The sequence below is a fragment of the Podarcis raffonei genome, chromosome 12, assembly GCF_027172205.1.
Source record: "Podarcis raffonei isolate rPodRaf1 chromosome 12, rPodRaf1.pri, whole genome shotgun sequence".
Classification (NCBI taxonomy): Eukaryota; Metazoa; Chordata; class Lepidosauria; order Squamata; family Lacertidae; genus Podarcis; species Podarcis raffonei.
Genome location: NC_070613.1, coordinates 44427721 through 44453451, shown reverse-complemented (window position 1 = coordinate 44453451; position 25731 = coordinate 44427721). Strand labels below are relative to the sequence as shown.

The 25731-nt window shown below is 45.7% G+C and overlaps 1 protein-coding gene across 1 annotated transcript in view; it reads right to left on the bottom strand.

Moving 5' to 3' along the window:
• Positions 1–8604, bottom strand: part of CMTM8 (CKLF like MARVEL transmembrane domain containing 8) — a 28456-nt gene extending 19852 nt beyond the window's left edge. The window contains exon 1 of the mRNA XM_053410415.1: positions 8151–8604. Coding sequence (XP_053266390.1) covers positions 8151–8339 — 189 coding nt within the window. The 5' untranslated portion in view covers positions 8340–8604. The remainder of the gene's footprint in view (positions 1–8150) is intronic.
• Between the last annotated feature and the right edge of the window lie 17127 nt (positions 8605–25731).

Here is a 25731-nt window from a genome sequence, read left to right as displayed (position 1 = left end):
ATCAGGAGGTCGATGTCCTCAACACTCTGTTGCTAGATCTTCTTGGGAAGATTTTACTTCTTAAAATCTGAAGTTCACATTCAGCAATAAAACTGGTTTGGGGGTGAAACACTAGTATGGCTGGAACACTAGTCTCACTGCTGGAAGAGCTCAGCTATTTGCTCTTTTGGGCCAAGTGAAGTGGTTGGTAAAGTTAAAGGTACCCCTGACCATTAGGTCCAGTTGTGGACGACTCTAGGGTTGCGGCGCTCATCTCGCTTTATTGGCTGAGGGAGCCGGCATACAGCTTCCGGGTCATGTGGCCAGCATGACTAAGTGCTTTCGAACTACTAGGTTGGCAGGAGCAGGGACCGAGCAATGGGAGCTCACCCCATTTCGGGGATTTGAACCGCAACCTTCTGATCGGCAAGCCCTAGGCTCTGTGGTTTAATCCACAGCGCCACTCATGTCTCCACAGCGCTCCCCCTTGAGAGGTCCACAAAAACCAGACAGGCCAGGATTTGCAAAAGGCACACGATTTCACCCAAAATGCCATTACAGTGGTACCTCGGGTTACATACGCTTCAGGTTACAGACTCTGCTAACCCAGAAATAGTACCTCGGGTTAAGAACTTTGCTTCAGGATGAGAACAGAAATCACACGGCGGGAGGCCCCATTAGCTAAAGTGGTACTTCAGGTTAAGAACAGTTTCAGGTTAAAAAAGGACCTCCGGAACAAATTAAGTATGTAACCAGAGGTACCACTGTAAATATTTCCCCTTTTGAGATAAGAAGAAAAATTCATCTTAAAATTCCACATTAATAAGGGTAGCAGTGGAACTCCAGTGCAATCTTTGGCAAGAAATTAGTCAAGCTTCAGCTTTATCCTGCATCAATTCTACAGTCAGGTTTTGGTAGCCTCTGAACATTCAGCTTACTAGTAAAACGTGTGTCCTCTCAAACTTCCTGTACAGAAAGTAAACACATGGACCACATCCTTGGCAACCTGAACGTTCTGCAACAGGATCTGTAACAGCTTGGAAGTGTCTCATCATTTAATCATAAGATTACTGGAAAGACAAACATAATGCCTTATGAGAGGCACCACTTTCATCACAGGAAAAAATAAACCAGGGAAGCTTTATGGGAACAGACAGAGGGATGGAGAGAGCTTGCCCTATATAGTATTCAAATCATTTATCCAAAAGGCCCTCAGAGTTTATTACAAAAATCAGGAGTAAAACAGTCCCTCCTCTCAAAATAATCCCTAGTTTGTGTTCAGTAGCAATGATCCAATCTTTTAAAAAATAAAATAAAATACAGTAATTTTACACTTAGCCAGTGTTAGAAACTCACATATGTAAACTAGGTGCCAAATGGCTGCATAAACTGTTAGAATTCCTGCTCCGTGATTACAGTCATAGGATTGTTGTCTATCACACGACGGTGTATGCTTTGATTCCACAGAGTGGGAAGTGACGGAGACAGGATGTTTGTGTTACTGTGTTCCATGAAGTGGGACTATTGTCCTTTGTTCTTTCTCTTTGCTGTCTGATGCTAGAGAGAGAGGGAGCCATGTTGCAGTGCTCCGTGTGTATATGTAAATAAAGTAGATTAGCCAAAATGCTGAGTTGCTGAGGTCTGTTACGCAAGCTGCGAAGACTCTGCAGATCCCTAAGCGTGCCAGTGTCTGTTGACATCGGTCGCTGTGATATTCGGGCAGAAGAAAGCTTTTGAAGGAAGATCAGGAGGGCGAGAACATGCCAGTCAGGCATGTGTCTCTGCCAGGGTCCTACTCGAGTGTAGGAAGAGAGTTGCAGCCACCAAAACAGAAATGCCTACTTGCCATTTTGGGATCAGGCGGCTAGAAAGCCATATTGAAAAACACAACTTTTTGGTTCCTGAAATTCATTCTGATTGTGCAGATAAAATATAGAATTCTACAGGCTGGGGTATTAGTGTGTGAAAACAGTCCGGATCCAAGGATCCTCAGGTATGACACCTCCAAAAGGCGGAGGCGTCAGGTGACATTCTGGCGCCCAGGCATCTTCACTTGGCTGCAAGCGGCCGATAGCCAGATGCAAAATGTAACTGGCACCTGGCGAATTTCGAACACTACTCTTAGCTCTATATTAACTTTCACTCTTTTAACTAAGAAGATAACAACATGTTACTAAAGCTACAATAATGGCACCAAGCAAGACATCCCTCAAGGACTTTTTTGGCACTCTCAGCAACATTTGATACCCCCTTCCCCACCAACAGCCCTCCTGGGCTTTGAGAAGGTGGCATGAGGTCTCTAACAGGGTCCCTGAGTCAGCCTGTCTCCTTGCCAAAGTCCAGTTAGAACTTTCCCAGCTTTGGGAAGAAGGTAGGAGGGCTCTAGCACCCTGCCAGAGCCTCACACCTTCTTCCCTTTGGGCTTCACTATAAGGCACTATTTTAAAGGTATACTTGACAAGGAAGACACACAGCCCCGGCTATGAATTCCATGTTGAAGTACACTTGCAGTCCACTTGGTATGAAAAGTTGGACTGGCCTGACCTAGAGGAACGCTGTTGCTGAAGGTAGCTTGGTGTATGGTTCCATCCTTTACAAGAGATAGAAAATAACTGCAAGAAAGAGCATAGTGAAGGTGAACACAAACACTGGCATGGAATCATAGAATTGTAGAGTTGGGAGGGACCACGAGGGCTATCTAGTCCAACCCCCTGCAATGCCAGATTCCTTTTTCCAACTTGTGACTCAAACCCATGATCCTGAGTCACATGATCTATCAACTGAGCTATCTCAAAATTTCAGAGCAACTGTCCCTCTTAACTCTGTGACTATTTTCTATTTTGCTACAAGGAATCAAACGTGTGTTGTTGTTGCTGCTGCTGCTGTTGTTGTTGCTATTAGTTGTTGTTGTTGTTGTTGTTGTTGCCGTAATTTTCATGGAGAATCTTTACCCACCCATTTCTTATGCTTTCCTTTCAACCAGCTATGCAAAATAACCAAATCAGCGAAGATGGGACTCCAGCTCCAAAAGAATCCCACAGACTTAAATCAAAATATTGCAAACAATTCATATGGATTGCAACCATTATGTGCTGCAAATATGAATAATAACTACCTGCAAACAGCAACAACAGTTTTATGAAAGAAGAGCAAAGCAACTTTGAGAATTCAGCCGCAAGTTAGGAGAACACTTTGAAGAAGAGTGCTTTGGGGAATACAAAACAACAAAGCTTGGTATCTGAACTATTTTAAACTATTTTAAAGGTGTACTTGACTAGGAAGAGGGACACACACACACACACACACACACACACACACACACCCCTGGCTATGAATACTCCTTACAGCTAGTAGCACATATTATGGCTAGGTAAAGGTAAAGGGACCCCTGACCATTAGGTCCAGTCGTGACCAACTCTGGGATTGCGGTGCTCATCTCACTTTATTGGCCGAGGGAGCCAGCATACAGCTTCCGGGTCATGTGGCCAGCATGACTAAGCCGCTTCTGGCGAACCAGAGCAGCGCACGGAAACGCCATTTACCTTTCCACTGGAGCGGTACCTATTTATCTACTTGCACTTGACGTGCTTTCAAACTGCTAGGTTGGCAGGAGCAGGGACCAAGCAACAGGAGCTCACCCCGTTGCGGGGATTCGAACCGCCAACCTTCTGATTGGCAAGTCCTAGGCTCTGTGGTTTAACCCACAGCGCCACCCGAGTCCCGGTAAATTCTATCAAGACTTATTTCCTGGTTGTGTGGCATAAGAATTGCAGCTATAGTCAACAGTTTGTAACATAGTTCTTCACCCATCCTATTCCCAAAGTTCTAAAATGCCTCTGCTTCCTATCAGGCTGCTTTTGTTTGGAAGCCATGAGGAAGTGAGTTAAGCCATCCACCAATCCATTGTTTTATCTGCAAAGCCAACAGCAGCTTTCCACCTCCAAGGCATCAAGGTATATGTGATCAAGCAAACAGACTATTTACATCATCAAAGCCAAACAGTCAAGTAGAACAATTCATAAAAGGTATAAAAGAGGACTTGCAAAAAAAAGAGAGAGGAGCAGAACAAAGGGTTTTAGATCCCCTAATCATTAACCACTTAAAATTAATTTGTGCTAGGGGTAAGCACCCAAAACCCACACAGCACTCTTTATAATGAGCTGAAGCACCAATGGTCAAGATCATAGCAGGAATGTTTCCGACTTTATATTTACACAGCCTGACTTAACTGGCTTATGGATCGCTGTTTGCAAATAACAGCATTTTCTGCTATTCTGAACATATCCGTTTTGTGTAGCAAGATGTCAGAAGTATATGCTGAAAGCATTCGAACAAAAAGCACTCTGGTCTCTCTAATAACTTTCAGGAACTTTGGCAGAACGCAGCACTGAAGGCGTGGCAGCTAATAAGTGTAGCAGGAGAGAGAGAGCTACCTCTTGAGTACACTATGGAACAGATTTTAGAAGAGAGGTTCTGAATGTGTAAATAACCTGTTCAACAAAGGCCCAGGACAAAAACAAAACAGAACAGTTTCAGTTACTCCTTGATCTATGTGGGCAGATCTTCAGTCTCACACTGCGTTCCCATGAAGTAACATTTCCCCCGCAGGAGGATTCTTGATACCATTGCAGATAAATTTAAATGCCTTTATTTATTCTAAAGAAATAAAACATTGGTCTTTAAGCAGCCCTTTTTCCATGCCATTAGGCATGCTGAAACCAAACCAAAAGTTATTCTGCCTTCAACGTGGTCCTCAAAAAAGATACTGTACTTCAACCTTTTACACCAACTACCGGTAAAGGTAAAGGGACCCCTGACCATTAGGTCCAGTTGTGGCCGACTCTGGGGTTGCGGCGCTCATCTCGCTTTATTGGCCAAGGGAGCCGGCGTACAGCTTCTGGGTCATGTGTACAGCAGGACTAAGCCGCTTCTGGTGAACCTTCCCGCCAGAGCAGTACCTATTTATCTACTTGCACTTTGCCGTGCTTTCTAACTGCTAGGTTGGCAGGAGCAGGGACCGAGCAATGGGAGCTCACCCCGTCACGGAGATTCGAACAACTTTCTGATCGGCAAGTCCTAGGCTCTGTGGTTTAACCCACAGCGCCAGCCGCGTCCTTCTCAACTACCGGTACTTTAATGCAAAACAAAGCCAGGTTAAGAATAGTTTCAAGTTAAGAACAGACCTCCAGAATGAATTAAGTTCTTAAACCAAGGTACCACTGTATTATAGGCAATTTGACTTAAAACATGTGGTGCCTCAGAATGTAACTCAAAGGTCAAAGGTGAGTTGCCTGTACAGTGGTACCTTGGTTTAAGAACAGCTTAGTTTATGAACAACTTGGATTAAGAACGCTGAAAACCCGGAAGTAGGTGTTGTGGTTTGTGAACTTTGCCTTGGAAGCAGAACATGTTGAGTGTTTTCCATTTGTAAATTGAGCCCCCCACTGCTATGGGAAAGTACGCCTTGGTTTAAGAATGCTTTGGTTTAAGAACGAACTTCCGGAACGGATTAAGTTCGTAAACCAAGGTACCACTGTATTACAATTTAAAAACCTTTCTATTGTTGGGTTGTGCATCAGACTACCTGAAAAGAAATATTTTTCTTTTTTAAAAAATTTAAGAAAATATGGGTAACATAAACACCTGCTGCTGTAGTCTACTTCCAATTCACTATACTATACTAAGGTAAAAGGTAAAGGACTCCTGGATAGTTATGTCCAGTCAAAGGCAACTATGGGGTTGCGGCGCTCCTCTCGCTTTCAGGCCGAGGGAGTCGGCGTTTGTCCACAGCTTTCTGGGTCACGTGGCCAGTGTGACTAAACCACTTCTGGTGCAACAGGACATCGTGACAGAAACCAGAGCACACGGAAATGCCATTTACCTTCTCAGTGCAGCAGTACCTATTTATCTATTTGCACTGGTGTGCTTTCAAACTGCTAGGATGGCAGGAGCAGGGACAAAGTAACGGGAGCTCACCCCATTACGGGGATTTGAACTGCCGACTTTCCAATCGCCAAGCCCAAGGGGTTCAGTGGATTAGACCACAGTATAGTATATAAGTTATATAAGTTTATAAGGGACACGGGTGGCGCTGTGGGTTAAACCACAGCGCCTAGGGCTTGCCAATCAGAAGGTTGGCCATTCGAATCCCCACAACGGGGTGAGCTCCCATTGCTTGGTCCATGCTCCTGCCAACCAAGCAGTTCGAAAGCACGAAGTGCAAGTAGATAAATAGGTACTGCTCTGGCGGGAAGGTAAATGGCATTTCCATGCACTGCGCTGGTTCGCCAGAAGCAGCTTAATCATGTTGGCCACATGACCTGGAAGCTGTACGCCGGCTCCCTCGGCCAATAAAGCGAGATGATCGCCACAACCCCAGAGTCGTCCGCGACTGGACCTAACGGTCAGGGGTACTTTTACCTTCACCTTTTATAGTATAATACTATACTACACACCTTGATAATGGGAGTTGTTCAAGACACCTCTTCGATCCCATCTCTGGGCTCTCCTACTGCACACATTCTTGGGAGTGGATATCTAGGCTATTAGGCACATTCCTGGGCAGCTCTCTTCCTCTTCACTACCAAAGGCTTAACAGAATGCCATTCTGACCATAGGTACTGAAGTGCTTACAGGAGATAAAAGAGTGTTGTGAATGAGCCCAGCTTGAGTTATTCAGGATTCACCTGACACCAGGATTCTAATCTCGCCTCAGGTGACCTATTAAGGGCAACAATAACCTGTCCAGCCTACAACCACTTCAGCGCCTCCATTTCAACAAAGCAAAAAAACAACCAGAGGAAATGGCCCCAAGGAGCTTCCGAAAAAGGCTATTATTCAGATAGCTGGGGAAAAGGAGCCCCCCCCTTACTGGGGGGGGGCATAGGTTCTTTGTCTAACTCTCTGCTGCCCAAGTGATCTGTCAGGCTCGAATGAATTTGCAACAAGCTGGGAGAGATGTGTTAAGAAGCCAGTGGAGAGGAAGCACAGAGCAAAGCTCAGGTAAGAAACAGAAATGGAGAGACGAAACTGTTCTTTGGTAGATTTGAAAGCAACTGTCTGTATTACTTCCTGTATCTTCTCTCGTAACAAAATAAAGGAATTGAGGTCTCTTAGCAGTTAAAATGATCTTAATGCAAGACTCCCTCTCCTTCTCCCACCCCTGCTTTCTTCTTTCCTTTAGGAGGTTGCTCACAGCATGGAGTTACAATGAAGAACCGCCCAAGGAGTCGTATCCTATTTCCACGTCGCAAATGGTATCTCCAAAGGAGCGTTACACCTGTTTAGTTATATCTAAATCAGTTCTTATTAATTGGTGCAGGGTTTTTGACTAGCTTACAATGCTCAAGTCTTGGCACTTTTGAAGCAATGGGTATGCCTCTGAGCATGTATAAAGTCATTTTCTTCTCTCTTCCCCCATCCACACACATGGATAGCTCAGTCGGCTGAGCATGAAACTATAAATCTCAGGGTTATGGGTTTGAGCCCCACATTGGGCGAAAAGATTTCTGCGTTGCAGGGGGTTGGACTAGATGACCCTCGTGGATCCCTTCCCACTCAGATTCTATGAAATATTCCAAGTCCAAGGGAAGTGCACGGATGGATCTCTCTCCCTTGCACCCCAGCTTTATTTTATAAACACATCCTGTTCCAAAACACTTCGGGGGCTGAGCCAATTCCAAGCGAGAGAGGCTTCAGATATTTGATTTTATTGCATTTTCTACTTTACACCTGCCCTGGGAACTGAACCCTTGTGCCTGGGGGCGGGGGAAGAGCTATGCATTGGCTAGAAGAATGAAGTGGGAACATCAGGAAGCATTTGTAACAGGAGCGGAAACCTAATTATATATATATTTTTTAAAAAATGTATTAAATTTAATAATTTGGATAGATTTGCTAAAATTTTGAAAACTAATGAAAATTATTATTTAGAGAGAGAGAGAGAGAAATGCACTGGCGAGGGGGATGTGGACAAGAAGAAGAGCGGAAATCGCAACCGTGTCTACTCGGAAGTAAGCGCTATTGGGGCTCCCTCCCGGATAAACTGGGAGGTCCGGGTTGTGATCGGTCCCAGCGAGCGCGGGCTGTGGCGGCGGCAGCAGCTCCTCCTGCGCGGCGCGCGTTTCCTCGCGAGCAAGCGCTGCTGCTGCTGCTCAGCTTGGGCTACTTACAATCTCGGCCACCATGAGGATCCCGGGCAGCGTCCTCAGGAACTCTCGGTCGTAGGCGAGCGTGCTGGAAGCGGACGACCAGTTGGCCGTGAAGGAGCTGCTGGCGGTGGTGGTGACGGTGTGGGAGCGCGAGCGCTCCTGCGCCGGGTGGCGGTGCGGCTCGTGGTTCGGCTGCTGCTGCTGCTCCATCGTCGCTTCGGCTCCCGGAGGAGGGCCGACGCCCCAGCCAGGGCGCCTCCGCTCCCCGCAAAGTCAGGCCAGACTCGGTGCTGCCCGCCTGAGGCGAATTGCGCGCAGCGAAGGCGGCGCAACAGCCCGGCGACGAAGCGCCTGAGGGGGAAGCGGCGGCTTTTGTGCAGCGCCTGTGAGGAAGCCCGTCGCCGGGACTCCAGGGGGCAGAGCTAAGGAGCCGGGCGCGCGGGGAGGGGGCGAGGCCTGAGGCTGCAGCCGGGTCCCTGGAGGGGGGCGCGGGGCGCGCGGGCTGGCTGGCTGGGGAGAAGGGAAGGAGATACCCGGTAGCGCGCGCGCGCGCGACAAGCCCTGAAGCGGCGTCCTTTGCTCCCTCTTAGCCTCAGTTTTTTTGCCCCCGATTACTAGGGGGCGAGTTCCATTATGGGATATTTTGAACACACACCCCCGCCAAAAAAAAGTTGATAAGCATTCCCATTCAAATTGTGTGTGTTGTGTGCGCCACATCTTGTGGGGCAGGGCTTACCTGGGGACAGTACCGGATTAAACCCTGTGGAGGCCCCCCTAGGTAGTCGAAATCTTGCAAATGGTCTCCTTTTTAAAAGCCGGGTCCCTGGAGGGGGGCGCGGGGCGCGGGCTGGCTGGGGATTGGGGAAGGAGATACCAGGTAGCGCGCGCGCCAAGCCCCCAAGTGGCGTCCTTCTCCCTCTTCGCCTCAGGTGTCCCCCCCCCATTTTTTTATTGATTTTCGACATTTATCACAAAAATGACATAACAAACACACAAAGTAAAACACATTACACTACACTAAACACAAAGAAAAGTTGTTTCTTCAAATTCCCGATTAAACCCTGTGGAGGCCCCCCTAGGTACTCGAAATCTTGCAAATGGTCTCCTTTTTAAAATAAATTTATTTATTTGATTTTTTTCAGATTAAAATTTTATAGTCACATATCCAGCATGCCACATAAAAAACAAGATGGCACGGACTTCCCTCTTCCTCTTTGTGGGTCCAATTGTCAATCATTTCCTCCTACATCTTTTATGGTAGTCCAAAATCTTTTTACCTCTTCAAAATTTGCCATTAAACAACAAGTGACATTCCAATTTTACTAACGACTTTTAACTGTTTACAATGGTTTTTAAGATAAGTTATAATTTCCCCCCATTCCTTATTAAAATTTTGGTCTTTCTGATTTCTGATTCTTCTGGTCATTTTGGCCATTTCGGCATAATCCATCAATTGATCTGCCTTTCTTCTCTGGTAGGGACTTTCTCTTCTTTCCATCTCTGGGCCAATAACATCCGTGCAGCTGTGGTCACATACATAAATAATCTTTTCTGCTCCCTTGGAATTTTGGCACCTAGAATTCCTAAAAGAAATGCTTCGGGGTTTTGTGTTTTTTAAGAAAATGTTATTTTAAACATTTTTTCCCAGCTCATTATATATCATTTCCCAAAATTCTTTTACTACCTTACATTCCCACCACATATGACAAAAGGTGTCTTCTTTTTCCTTACATTTCCAGCATACATTTGACCCTGTTTTATCCATTTTTGCTAATTTACCAGGAGTTAAATACCAACGGTACGTCATTTTCATGTAATTTTCTTTCAACGTGTAATTTAAAATGCACAGCATGTTACCTGCAAATGATCTCCTAATACGTTTTTGATTTTTACCAACCCAACAATTTTAACTCACTAATTTTATTACACAGTATTATTTTGATTTGTTTTGAGGGGCCCCTGAAAGGCATGGGGCCCATAGGCCGATGCCTACTCTGCCTATTTGGTAATCTGGCACTGCCTGCCACCCCCCACCCCACCCCATATTTTATTCAAGTTGGCACCCCTGGCCTGACATGGCAGGCAATGTTGCCCTGAGCCTGTAGGTTATTAAGGTAAAGGTATAAGGGACCCCTGACCATTAGGTCTAGTCGTGACCGACTCTGGGGTTGTGGTGCTCATCTCGCTTTATTGGCCGAGGGAGCCGGCGTTTGTCCGCAGACAGCTTCCGGGTCACGTGGCCAGCATGACTAAGCCACTTCTGGCGAACCAGAGCAGCACACGGAAACGCCGTTTACCTTCCCGCTGGAGCGGTACCTATTTATCTACTTGCACTTTGTGCTTTCGAACTGCTAGGTTGGCAGGAGCAGGGACCGAGCAACGGGAGCTCACCCCGTCACAGGGATTCGAACTGCCGACCTTCTGATTGGCAAGTCCTAGGCTCTGTGGTTTAACCCACAGCGCCACCTGTGTCCCCTGTAGGTTATTAACCTGTAACAAAAGTGGTTTAGGCTGCAGCTCTTGACTGAGGGCCATTCAGTTCAATGGGACTTGCTTCTGAGGGGACATGAAGGCCGCAGTCCTATGCGCACACCACCCAGGAGTAAAGTCCCACTGAAGCCAGTTGGAATTACTTCAAAGTAAAATGAAGAAACATTAAAATGTATAGATTTAGAAGGGACCATGGGGGTCACCAAGTCCAATCCCCAATGAACCTACAACCCTGAAATTGGGAGCCTCGTGCTCTACCGACTGAGCTTACAGAACCTCCCTGTAATGAGCAAAACCAAGCAAATATAAATATTATTTTTAAAGGGGCTTTTTTTTCTAGACGGAGCTCAGCTCTGGCACCTCTTAGCTGGGCATCATTGCCATTCGAAGAGAACAAGGGAGATGAGCTCCAACACCTCTTTTTCTAGAAAAACAGCACTGGTTAAAAAGCAGTGTAAACCAAGTGCGCATTTCAGATGTGCAGACACCATGCAGGAGTTTACGCAGTTTAGCATGTGCTAGGGAAAGCAAGAATGTCTAGATGCACTTGCAAAGTGCCTATTTTTGGTGACAGGTTTAAAAGAATAACACAGCTGCTTCTCAGTGCTGTGTTTAAGTTTCACTTGGTTAATAGTACAATTCTGTATGCCTCCCTGACTTCAGTGGGATTTGTTTCTTGGTATGTGTTAGCAAAGGTAGCTAACCCCTCATTTGGGGTATTGATTTTGGCAGTGGCAACCTTTTTAAAAATGCACACAATTCTGGGGTGGGCAGAGCACATCATTATGATCTAGATACATACATAATTTTATTTGCACGCCGCCTTTCCATAGTTAAAACAATTCTCAAGGCAGATTACAACATGAGTACCGTATTTTTTGCTCTATAAGACTCACTTTTTTCCTCCTAAAAAGTAAGGGGAAATGTTTGTGCGTCTTATGGAGCGAATGCAGGCTGTGCAGCTATCCCAGAAGCCAGAACAGCAAGAGGGATTGCTGCTTTCAGTGCGCAGCGATCCCTCTTGCTGTTCTGGCTTCTGAAATTCAGAATATTTTTTTTCTTGTTTTCCTCCTCCAAAAACTAGGTGCGTCTTGTGGTCTGGTGCGTCTTATAGAGTGAAAAATACGGGGGGGTTTTTTTGCATAATTACAAATGTACCTAAAGTACTCATAAGCAATAAATAAAACAGCCAAAAGTACACAACCACATTAAACAATTTCCACATAAATTGCAATCTAAAGATCTGAACAATTTCAAAAATGGCAGCAACCCCGCTGCCCCAAATAACACCCCAGCCCAAGAATCTATTCAGCAACCTCAGCTTTTGTAACTGGAGTCAGTCAGAGCCCAACCCTCCCAGGCCAGGTGGGAAAAGGCCTGCAAGGCGGGGAGCAGTTCTTCCTGGTCATAAGATTGAGCATTTGATTACCGTAGCTCAGAGGTGGCAATTATCCCCCACCCCTCCTCGCTGTCTGCCTGTGTGCTGATGACAGCTGGTGTGCGCATGTGAGAGTGTGCGCATGATTGTAGAACAACCCAATCCACTTCTGGGTTGGCCAAGGATTAATGCAGCACTTGCTTGGAAAACACTAACCGCTTCTCATTTTTAGGAAACGGCAGCCCTTTTGTATCAGATTGTATTAGTTTAAAAGAACCTGAACCATTTCAAACCTATTTAGTTTCTTTCTTTTGAAAGGTAGGTTGCACATTTCAATACAAGAAACTGGAGCATGTCACTGGCTTTTGAACATGCAAGTTTGAATGCTAAGGAGCACCCACATGCAAAACGACAACTGCGGACGTCATCATGCTTTGCATGAAAAACACACTTCCAAAGCCAGCAAAATAACAGTACAGTGGTATATTGAGTTACATACGCTTCAGGTTACAGACTCCGCTAACCCAGAAATAGTGCTTCAGGTTAAGAACTTTGCTTCAGGATGAGAACAGAAATCATGCTCCGGCGGCAGCAGGAGGCCCCATTAGCTAAAGTGGTCTTCAGGTTAAGAACAGTTTCAGGTTAAGTATGGACCTCCGGAACGAATTAAGTACTTAACCCGAGGTACCACTGTACGTGCACGACACACATGGTGGGAGAGAGTAAATGGCAAGGACTGACTACCCAGGAGGATTTCTGGTCGCAAGATTGCCCTGGCAAAGTTAATATGAATAACCAAGGCTTCTTTCTGATGTGGCAAATGCATTTTATAATTGTGGCAATTTTCACACAGGGATGCTGTCAGGCAAATGTGAAACATAAGGCAGCATGGAGTCTGCATAAAAGCGTTGATCTACAATTACATCTCAGGGCTAATCTACATTTAGTAAGAAGCAGACACACACAGTGCAGTCCTCCAGGGATTTACAATTTTGGAATACAGATAGAGGTCTGCATGGCTGTCAGTTTTATCGCACCGGGTCCCCTTTGTTTATTGGGAGCTAGCATATGATGCCGGAGGGTTAACACCTAGCTTTCTCCCTGCCCATATTAATTGTCTGTGCGCATGGAGTCTTTAATGTCTGGATGGGTGTGCTGAACATGGTTTTTCCTTGCCGGCATTCTGAAGTGGTACAGTGCTCCCGGGAGAGCTATGCCACATGCTTTTTTCTAAATGTGTAGAGCCTGGCCTCAGTTTTGAAACCATTGGCAGGTGGAGATTGTTTTTTCCGATAGGCTTTTGGGAACTGACTGGTTTGCTTGTTTCTTAAGGAAAGGGCTTTTCATAGTGTGTGTGATTTTTACTGTGTTTTAATAGATTTGTTTTATGTTTTAATCCTATTACCGTTTAATTCCTTTTTGTTTCTGTATGTTTTTAGTTTTATGCATTTTATCTACATTGTTTTGAGTAAGCCGCCTTGAGTCCGGGGAAAAGGCGGACTATAATAACAATAACAATTATATTATTAATACAAATTATTTACTGTTGTAAGAAGGGGGTTATACTTCTTTGTGGCTGCTGCTTTTACATCTTCACCATACCAGACTTCCTTTCTGGACGTTTATATCTACATAGGAATCTGTGTTGCATAGGCCAACTATGCTTAAAGTTGGATAATTGCAACACCAGAAGGCATAGATGATAGATGATGCAGTGAGGACCTACCCATAGGCCTTTGCTCAGGGGCTTCTGCATCAACATGGCATGTGCATGTTGTCGATGCCAAGGGCCTAAGGTCAATAGGTGTGATGCTTTTCCATGCATATGTGAGCACAGAAGTTAAAATTCTGTAGTAGTAGTAATAATATAATAATAATAATAATTTATTATTTATACCCCGCCCATCTGGCTGAGTTTCCCCAGCCACTCTGGGAGGCTTCCAATCAAGTGTTAAAAACAATACAGCATTAAATATAAAAAACTTCCCTAAACAGGGCTGCCTTCAGATGTCTTTCAAAGATAAGATAGCTACTTATTTCCTTCACATCTGAAGGGAGGGCGTTCCACAGGGCGGGCGCCACTACCAAGAAGGCCCTCTGTCTGGTTCCCTGTAACCTCACTTCTCGCAATGAGGGAACCCCCAGAAGGCCCTTGGCACTGGATTTCAGTGTCCGGGCTGAATGATGGCCCAGGGGTCTGCAACCTAAGGTGCATGGGCCACAAGCAGTCCACGGGGGTTGTTTAACTGGCCCATGAACTGCCCCCGAACCAAACCGCCCGCTCAGCAAGTCCTCGCATGCGCTAAACTGGCACAGCACGGCACAGGGACTCGCTTCCGTGGTGTGGGAAATCGCATATACGCATGTGCAGTAGCTGGAAACCGTGTCTGCACAGACGCTGGAAATCACATCTGTGCAGATGCCAGAAATCTCATGCCCACGAAGGAATTTCTACTAGAGTGAACCAGCCCAGGCGAGGTAAACCTTGCCGACCCCTGCTCTGGACCATCTATTTCTTGTCATCTGTTCTGGATCTGTCCCCCTTAATGTTTAGGCATGCAATGCCGCACTCAGTACAGTGGCACCTCGGGTTACATACGCTTCAGGTTACAGACTCCGCTAACCCAGAAATAGTGCTTCAGGTTAAGAACTTTGCTTCAGGATGAGAACAGAAATTGCGCAGTAGCAGCGTGGCAGCAGCAGGAGGCCCCATTAGCTAAAGTGGTCTTCAGGTTAAGAACAGTTTCAGGTTAAGAACGGACCTCCAGAACGAATTAAGTAGTTATCCTGAGGTACCACTGTATTTGAGATGAAGGAGCTAGGACCCGCACGTCCGAAAACGAAGGGGTGGCTAATCAAAGTTGTTGGACAGCGGCTTCCATCAGTCCCAGTCATAATCCCAGCTCAGGGATCATGGGAACTGGCAGTCCAGCAACAGATGGAGGGTTATGCAAGGTAACTGGTGGGGTTTAGTCCCATTTTCAAAGTGTAGCTCAACCTCCTTGAGGTTCTTTCCGCCCCCCTCTTGAGAATCTCATTGCAGAAGTAATGTGCTTCCCACAGCCTGTGCTTTGTGATTCGAGTGCTGAGGGCTCTTTACTTTTAGACAACAACAAATAAATTGCCTTGGGGTGTGGGGAGGGTTAGTAGTGGGAAGGAGCTATCCTGTGTTTTCTCCCAGTAGGACATTTCAGACATTATTTGTATAGCCATCACTTTTCTCAAGTTGACGAGGCTTAATGTAGCTTTCTTCAAGACAATTATTCCAGCAGGAAGCGTTTTTGCTGTGCTGCATTTCAGTTTGCTGAAATTCAACACAAGAACTATAGCTCTCTTGCAGTTCTTTTAAAATTGTACCTCTAGGTAGCCATCTGGCATTCTTAAATTTCAGGGTTGTTCTTTCCTCCAGCAGACCAGTTCTTCCCCCCAAAAATGGGGGGGTGGGGCAATGCAGCAGATGCAACCACCCTTTTATAGCTGTGCAGTCAGAATGAAAGAAGGGGCCCATTTACCTTATTTTTTTATAATGAACTTTTCAAGTAAGGGTGCAAGCCAGGTCACTATGATACTTCAGTCAACACTTGGAACCTGATTTTGACAAATGTGCTTCATCATGCACCCTAATTACACATTCATCTAATGTGCTACACCAGCAGGCCAGGGTAGTGCAGAGGACAATAGCCACAACCCCTCAAGCTAATTTGGGGAAATAAAACATAACGGGAGGCAATGAAAGCTGCAGCTGACAGAGACTTAGATGGTTATGGGCTCTAATTCAGGGCTGGATGAGAGCATCACGTGGTTTTAATAAATAATATGGAGTGCAGGTGAATAACTCTGAACCCTGAAGGATGGATTGGATTTGGATTTGATATCCTGCTTTATCACTACCCTACGGAGTCTCAAAGCGGCTGACATTCTGCTTTCCCTTCCTCCCCCACAACAAACACTCTATGAGGTGAATGGGGCTGAGAGACTTCAGAGAAGTGTGACTGGCCCAAGGTCACCCAGCAGCTGCATGTGGAGGAGCGGGAAATCAAACCCGGTTCACCAGATTACGAGTCCACCGCTCTGAACCACTATACCACACTGGCTCTCTGGCATGGTTAGGTACAGTGGTACCTTGGTTTACAACCATAATCCATTCTGGAGGTCTGGTTGTAAACCAAAACAGGTTGTAACCCAAGGCGCGCTTTCGCCAATGGGGCCTCCCCCCCAAAATTGGTTGTAATAATAATAAAAAAATTGGGTTGCAATCCAAAAAAAGGGACACACACTTCTGGGTTTGACATGGTTGTAATCCAAAGCGGTTGCAAACCAAGGTACCACTGTACTCTGGAGTCACTTATAGAGAATTTGCTATCTGTAGACTAGAAATGTTTACAGACAGATTAACGCATGAGAACAAGTTACCAGAGCACAGGAGATAAGAGAGGCGATTCCTGAACAATGCAATGTTGGTATTATTAGTGCACAAAGTGCTTTGCAGTCATTTCCGACACCATACTATTTTTCCTTTGTACAAATGGGAGCAAGTGGTGCAATCAGGATAGGACTTGGGGGCAGCACTCTAGGGCCCTATTCAGCAGGAGACAAGAGCAAGTGCAGCACAGATTGCCACCTTTTGCAAGAAGTAATGGATACCCATTGCTATCTAAAGAAGCAGGTCCCCACTAGACTTTTCAGTCCTCTGTCTAAAATCACCTAATTGCAGCACTGAGCTGAGCCTAAGTGCACAAAGGATTTTTGTGCCAAAGGATCCCATGCCAAGGAAGGATTTGTCCCAGTTGGAATCTTAATAACAGCAAAATTATCATACTGACTCTGATGAGCAGTACACTTTAGCATTATTTCCAGATGATTACCAATACATCATGTACACCTGAAGTATATACCGTAATAATATTTGCTTCCAAAAATAAAAATAAAAATCTCATCAAGAGTTCTATGGCTGCCTGTACATCACCTGGTTATGTGTCTGTTGCTTTGTCTTCACCTGAAACAGAGGCTTGACTGGTCCTTCCCCCACCAATTACCCTATTTTAGCAAAGGCCTGGATGAAATGTTCACTTCCAGTGCCTTATGCAACGGCCGGATGGAAGAGAAAAACCAGCGTATATCTGCCTATATTATAGGTGTAACAGAGGCTGCTCAAGAGTATAAGTAAGAATCTTAGCAGCTTCTAATAGTTCTTCCCGTCCACACATTCTGTGATAGAATAAGCACAGAAGGAGAGCATAGTGAAGGTAAAAAAATGGGTAAAGGACCCCTGGACAGTCAAAGGCAACTATGGGGTTGTGGCACTCATCTCGCTTGCAGGATGAGGTAGCTGGTGTTTGTCCACAGACAGACAGCTTTCTGGGTCATGTGGCCAGCATAACTAAACCGCTTCTGGCACAATGGAACACTGTGACTGAAGCCAGAGCATGCATGAAAATGCCATTTACCTTCCCGCCACAGCAGTACTTATTTATCTACCGTACTTGCACTGGTGTGCTTTCGAACTGCTAGGTTGTCAGGAGCTGGGACAGAGCAACGGGAGCTCACTCCATTGCAGGGATTCGAACCACCGACCTTCCAATCACCAAGCCCAAGAGGCTCTGGTTTAGACCACAGTGGCACCCGCGCCCCTGCATTGTGAAGACAATGTGTGCAAGGCACTATTTCCAATGAGCCAGTGCTTTACAACCTACTCAGCAAAATGCTTATCCCATGCTAAGGTCCAGAATGCTAGCAGGCTATGGAATCTGCTGTTTCACCTATGACCCCACTGTGTACCTCCACTTTATATGTGTGTGTGTGTGTATATACACACAAACACTCACAGTATACATTAATTGTATGCTCCTGTTGATGTGAAAGCATTAAATACAGCCCTTAAACAAAGCAAGTAATTTAATATGACACACTGATTTATAGCAGAGCCTTAAAACAGACTTCAGTAGTACAATGCAGAGACGTATCTTTGCTAATGTGAGCCTGATCTGGGCTTTGATAACTCTCTAACAACAAGCAAGCTGATGTGGTCTTTTGATAAAAAACCAGCCTCAGCTGGCGGGAACAAAGGTTATGCAAAGAAGCATCTACTAAGGCTCAAAAAAACCCAAGAAACATCCAAACCTCTGACGCGGGTTCTGTTTTGAAATAATGAGGTAGAAATAAATTGTGGAATAGAAGCATGACAACAGTTTTTGACAAAACCAAAACAGTGATATGGAAATCCCTTTCTTGGTATGGGGGAGAACAGCCGAAAAAGCATGCCAAAAAGATGGCTCCAAACCTCCAAATGTCTTTATTTACCTGGTACAGGTGTACCTTGGCTCTCAAACAGAATGTGTTCCGGGAGCCCGTTGGACTTCCGGAACTGTTCAAAAACCAAGACATGGCTTCTGATTGGCTGCAGGAAGCCACGCCGGATGTTCAGCTTCCAAAAATCGTTTGGAAACTGGAACACTCACTTTTGGTTTTCAATCATTCGGGAGCCGAAACATACGAGTTCCAAGGCTTTCGGCAACCAGGGTACGACTGTATAGTCTTACTTATCTCATCCTTGTCCCTGATCCCTGTCTACGGGAGTCACATCCATGTCATGTGCTTCTATCACATGGCTTCCCCCCAATAGACTCCTGGGAACAGTAATTTGTATCTGCTAGTTACCATGAAGTTAATAGCTTTAAACAACAGTTGTTTTCTAATATGTGGGATTTAGGTAGGGTGTGTTGGGATACTGCCAGGGAGACAAAGTCCATCTGAGCCCCCAAGCTCGGCTGCCGGATGATCCATCGATCTCCCGTAGACACGCAGTATCAGCAATTAGCGACACGAAGCCTCAAGAATTGATTGCCACATTCTTAGGCTGGTGCACACTCTATCAGCAGAATTCACACAGCAAAAGATGCACAGCAGGAGAGCATATTTACAGTTTATTTAGCGTTGGTCAGAACAAAGAAAACATGACCGTCTGCATCGGTATGCTTAGGCAACAAGAAGGAAACGAAAGCAACGACACAACATATACATCCTGTGAACAGGAAATACGCAGACTCTGTGACTCACAAAGCCTGCTCCCTTTTAAGGTGGAACGGAAATATCCTAACAGGGTGAAGTAGTGCTTTCAGCCCCACTGAGTAAGAAATCTGGTTAATTAATTGATACACTTGCAGTCGGGGCCTTATTAAACATATACCTGCATTGTCAGTAATAAATAGCCACGTTTTTAGCTGCGAAACCTGAATGTTTCAAACATTGGTGAAAGTCCATCTCAATGATGACAGCTGCGAAAGTCTGCCCGGATGCTGAAAACAAGACAATTACGGTGCAATGCAATGCAATGCATGCTTACTTGAAAGTAAGGCCCCCTGTGTTCAGTGTGGCCTACTCCTTAGTAAGTATGTTTAGGCAGCCTTTCTATATTACAGATCTAACTACTTTCTTTCTGCCTTGCAGCTGATGTGGACAGAGCAATTTATCTTGTCTTTTTCACAGTACAGTGGTACCTTGGGTTAAGTACTTAATTAGTTCTGGAGGTCCGTTCTTAACCTGAAACTGTTCTTAACCTGAAACACCACTTTAGCTAATGGGGCCGCCGCGCTGCCGGAGCACGATTTCTGTTCTCATCCTGAAGCAAAGTTCTTAACCCGAGGTAATATTTCTGGGTTAGCGGAGTCTGTAACCTGAAGCGTCTATAACCTGAAGCGTATGTAACCTGAGGTACCACTGTATATAGATATTGTTACTTGCCACTCATACCTCCCAAGTGGTGTGAGATTCCAGGGGTCCCAGGAACTTACCCAGAATTTCCTTCAGAAATTAGGCACGGCAGACACAGCGGTGTCTTTGATATAAGGTTTTATTTTATGCATATATGCAACCTGCACCTAGGTAGAAGAAATGCGGAGCATTCACATCCTATGAGGGCCTGGCTGGATTCAAAGGACAGCAATAAGGCATCCTCTTGTGTTCCAGCCTGTCATCTCCAGTTCAGTTGGAGTTCTGCTCCTCCTTCTCCTCCGCGCTGCTAATCAATCTCAAGGACACCCTCCCCCAGCTTACATCATTCAAAGTTGAAACCCTAATTAGCATAACTAAATCCAGGGGGTTCCATGTTTGGCAAAGTTTAATCAAGCCTTGATCAATTCCAACTTTTACTAAATCCAGGAATTATGGGGAGGATCTGGCACCCTGGAATTTAGGGAAACATGACACACCCACACACCACAAACCTCATGTATAGTGTTTGGGTATAGAGACGCGGGTGGCGCTGTGGGTTAAACCACAGAGCCTAGGGCTTGCTGATCAGAAGGTCAGCGGTTCGAATCCCCGCAACGGGGTGAGCTCCCGTTGCTCGGTCCCTGCTCCTGCCAACCTAGCAGTTTGAAAGCACGAAGTGCAAGTAGATAAATAGGTACCGCTCCGGCGGGAAGGTAAACGGCATTTCCGTGCGCTGCTCTGGTTCGCCAGAAGCGGTTTAGTCATGCTGGCCACATGACCAGGAAGCTGTACGCTGGCTCCCTCGGCCAGTAAAGCGAGATGAGCGCCGCAACCCCAGAGTCGTCTGCGACTGGACCTAACAGTTAGGGGTCCTTTTACCTTTACAGTGGTATGTCGGGTTACAGACTCTTCATGTTACAGACGCTTCAGGTTACAGACTCAGCTAACCCAGAAATAGTACCTCAGGTTAAGAACTTTGCTTCAGGATGAGAATAGAAATTGCGTGGTGGCAGCGGGAGGCCCCATTAGCTAAAGTGGCACCTCAGGTTAAAACAGTTTCAGGTTAAGAACGGCCCTCCAGAACGAATTAAGTTCTTAACCTGAGGTACCACTGTATAGTGTTTGGGCATAGAAATATCCAATTCCTTTATTTCCTGACACAGACTCTCTCTCTCACACACTATAACTATATATATAAATAGGTCATTTTTAATGTTTACCATACAGTGGTTGGTTGGGTGCTTGTCAAGCAGCTGTGTGCTTGTGGGGGTGGAGAATCTATTTTCAGCTGCTGAAAATTGCACATTTGTTTGTAGGTAAATACTCCAAGATCAGAGGGGCTTCAACCCACTGATCTCATCATATCACACCAAGTGCTATTTCCAGTTATCTTCAGAATTGTGCAGCCTACTCAAGACAAATCCCAATGGCAAACACAGAAACATTGTGGGGGAGGGCACTGTGTTACTCTGTTGCTGCTAAAACAAAGAGCCTTGGGGCATGGCAGCTCAGTTTAGACTAGCAAAAATTCTGCATTATCAGTTTCTGCTTTCTATGACATTCTACAGCTGCTTTACTTCCTGTTTGTAGCCAATTTCAGCTAATGCCTCTGAATCAGGCTTCCTCAACCTTGGCCCTCCAGATGTTTTTGGCCTACAACTCCCATGATCCCTAGCTAGCAGGACCAGTGGTCAGGGGTGATGGGAATTGTAGTCTCGAAGCATCTGGAGGGCCGAGGTTGAGGAAGCCTGTTCTAAATGGACGTTTACAGGGCAACCCCAATACGTCTGGAACTTCCTTAGATAGACAACTTGTCTAAACCAGAGCTTTAAAATAACCTTTACCTCGAATCTTTGCTGTAAACCCCATAGTTTTAGTGCCCATATAGCTTGTTATTGACACAGGTCATTCCATTGTTTTATCTCGTGATTTTATTCCTATTGTTATCAAGCCCCTTTGCATTTACTTGGAATTCGGTGGGGTTGCTGTCATCAATAGCATCAAATATCTACTGGCATGTCAGCTGTTCTAGTTACCCAACAAATTGCAGGTAGCACAGAGGGGGATTCCTCAAATTTACACTTGCCTATAAGAACACTAGGGACGCGGGTGGTGCTGTGGGTAAAACCACAGAACCTAGGACTTGCCGAGCAAACGGTCGGCGGTTCGAATCCCCACTCCCGTTGCTCAGTCCCTGCTCCTGCCAACCTAGCAGTTTGAAAGCACATCAAAGTGCAAGTAGATAAATAGGTACCGCTCCAGCGGGAAGGTAAACAGCGTTTCCGTGTGCTGCTCTGGCTCGCCAGAAGCGGCTTAGTCCTGCTGGCCACATGACCCAGAAGCTGTACGCCGGCTCCCTTGGCCAGTAAAGCGAGATGAGTGCCGCAACCCCAGAGTCGGCCACGACTGGGCCTAATGGTCAGGGGTCCCTTTAACTTTACCTTATAAGAACACTGCAAACACTCACATTATGAAGTTGCACTGCAGTATATTCCTGCTCCTAATTCTCACTATTGCTGCCTTTTAGAACAGGAACGGAAGACCTGTGTCAGAAAGACAGTTCGCCCAGAGATGCTTCATCTTAGCGATTATCCTAATAACCTAATCAAGACCAGGTTAGAGAGAGAAAAAATGGGTTTCTTAGGTGTGTGTATTAATTAAAATAAATGGATGTGCAATGGTTATTCACAGTTTGATAATAGCCGTGTTCATTAGCACTGCGTTCTTTATGCCACTTGGAATGATTCAAAAAGGGGGCCTTTAAATTAATCTTACCAAATCTCTTTTCTTTAAACTCTTTATAGAAATGCTGATTTGTTCCTATGGAGTTCTCTTTTAAATGTTTCTATGGAGAGCCTCTTGATCAGCAAGAGAGCCTAATTTAAAGCTTTGTGGGCGAGGGAGAAGGGAAGGGATATTGGGAAGGGAGAGAGTTATTTCCCCTGCAGGAATCTTAAGGGTGTTGGGGAATTTTCTTAATCTATACTGTGCCCAGGGACGCGGGTGGAGCACAGGACATGCCGATCAGAAGGTCAGCGGTTCGAATCCCCACGACGGGGTGAGCTCCCATTGCTCGGTCCCTGCTCCTGCCAACCTAGCAGTTCGAAAGCACATCAAAGTGCAAGTAGATAAATAGGTACCGCTCCAGCAGGAAGGTAAACAGCGTTTCCGTGCGCTGCTCTGGTTCGCCAAAAGCGGCTTATTCACGCTGGCCACATGACCGGCTCCCTCGGCCAGTAAAGCGAGATGAGCACCGCAACCCCAGAGTCGGCCATGACTGGACCTTTACCTTTACCTATACTGTGCCCACCAACCTGGGAGCAACCCAGTGGTGCTTACTTCTCTTTTGGAAAAAAACCACCTTAATATTTTTCATATATAATGGCAACATATTAAAATTGCAATATATAACAGTCCTATTTGGTTTGATTGGTCTGGTATACACCCTTACCTTTATGTCATTATTCTTACTTACATATTATAAAGGGAGAATTTGAAGAGGAATGCATTATTCCATCTCAGCCTTTCCAATCTCTCCATAAAACTTCTAGGTGGGGTTACTTCTGATTAGATATGCACAAGATTGCACCATTAATACACTATTTTACACCTCAGTTCCTAATTTACCAGGTACTTCTTACCTCCACCCTGTGCAGCTATTTATTTACAATAGATTAGCATGTCCATGTTATTGCTTCACGTGTTTGAATTCCGGGGGCGACATACGGATGGCAGGTACGGGTATAGGAAGGCGGGAATTTGCCTGAAGCAAATACTAATCCACTTGTAATATTATCAGTGAGAAGAATAGCTCCAACTGTGTAATGTAAACTTTGACCAAACCAACATTGTATTAAAGCTCTTAGCAACAGGACTAATATGAAGAGCTAAGTGCTATGCCAGGAACTCAAGTAAATCACCATGTCAAGTGCACATGTGACTTCTGATGGCATGTTTGAGGCCTGAGCTATAGCAACAGGAGAGCTACAATTTGAGGAATGATTCATTAGCGTTTACACCAGTTTTCCCACAAGTCCGCGCCTCTAGGTCAATACAAGAAAGGTGTAACATCTGGTGTGTAAGCAAAGAGGCGGAAGGTTAAATGCCCTTTTAGTGTGATGAGGACTAGCCACTTATTATCCAAACGGTCAGAAGCAAAAACAAATAATCTGGCTATTTCTAGTAAATCTCTGTTAAGCCTCGACTAGGAAGTCTCTATTATGTATTGCCTATTTACATTGCAGATGCCTTGACTATATTGTTTAGATGCCTGTTGAAAACTTTTGTTTGTTTTAAAACTTTTATTGATTTTATCTTTACATCAGACCAGTGGACCCATCTAGTCCACTTCTCACAGTGGCCAACCAGATGGGAAGCCCAAAAGCATGTTTAATCATGTTTCTAATGATAGTTTTATGTATACATACCCTTCAACATTTCTCCGATGGAAATACTGTAGGGGTGTCCTTAGGAAAAGTGGGACATTCCAGGATGAAATCAGAAACCAGGACGGCTTCTGTAAATCTGGGACTGTCCCTGGAAAATAGGGGCACTTGGAGGGTCTGAGAAAGTAGACTTCAGAACACAATCATGTGTTTTAAACAGTGGAATAGCATTAATTTGATTTTTCAGCAGCTTTATACGTTGAATCAGGCTGAAAGGCAGCATATTAAATATTTTAAAGAGAGAGAAATTCAGTTGAATGAGGTGTGGTCATGTTTTAGCCTGAACCAGGCTACAACAAAAACGAAGATAAAATGCAAAATATAAAAAATAAAATAAAACATTGTCCAGTAGCACCTTAGAGACCAACTATGGTAAGTTTGTTCTTGGTATAAGCTTTTGCATGCACACTTCTTCAGATAAAATTGTTCAGATGGTACTCGGCCACTTTAATTAGATATTTTTGAACAAGGTTTTTCTCTCTGCCAAAAACACAGTGGCAGTCCTGAACTGTATGTGCTTGCTTGAATAATTTGTCTATCCTAAACTAGCTCTGGGCTACCTGCAATCTCCTTTGGGGGAATACCGTATTTTTCGCCCTATAGGACGCACCGCCCCATAGGACGCACCTAGATTTGGGGGGGGGAATAAAGGGGGGGAAATTATTTCCCCCCCCAGGCACGGGGCTGGGGTGGGGGAAGTCCGAGCTTTCCCCACCCCAGCCCCCAGAACAGGCAGCTCTCCGCAAGCCGTTGGAGGCCAGCGCGGTCGCACCGGGCTCCCACAGCTTGCGGAGAGCTGTGCGAAGCCCGCTCTGGGAGCTTGCAGGGCTGGGGGCGGGGGAAGCCCAAGCTTCCCCCATCCCCAGCCCCCAGAACGGGTCCCAGAGCGATCCCGAAGCTGCTCTGGGAGCTTGCGGGGCTGGGGGTGGGGGAAGCCCGCCGACAGCCTCCAAACCACGTCGGGAGACAGCGGGATGGCGCGCTGCGCCTCCCCGCCGTCCCCTGAGCTTGCGGGGCTGGCGGCAGGGAGAAGCACGCTTCTCCCCGCCACCAGCCTCCAAACCAGGTCGGGGGACAGCGGAATGGCGGCGTTCCGCCTCCCCGCTGTCCCCTGAGCTTGTGGGGCTGGCGGTGGGGCTCTCCTGAAGCCTGGAGAGCGAGAGGGGTCGGTGCGCACCGACCCCTCTCACTCTCCAGGCTTCAGCGAAAGCCTGCATTCGCCCCATAGGACGCACACACATTTCCCCTTCATTTTTGGAGGGGAAAAAGTGCGTCCTATAGGGCGAAAAATACGGTATTTGCTAGAACTGGCAGCCCCTTCTGTCTGCAATGAGAATATAGGAATATATTTCAACAAGATGGAATGGCTTATTATACACTTTCTACTCTAGCTTGATTACTTTCTGAGTAAAAGGGGGACAGAAACTCTCAAAGAGATCTCTCCTCAGAACCAAGTATATGGTAAGTTTCTTGAATTTCATGCAGGAATGACTTCAGTTACCTTTTCTCTCTCTCCTGCCCCTGCCCCATGAACATCAAAGAACAAAATGAATAAGAGCCAGTTATAGCATGAAAGAGA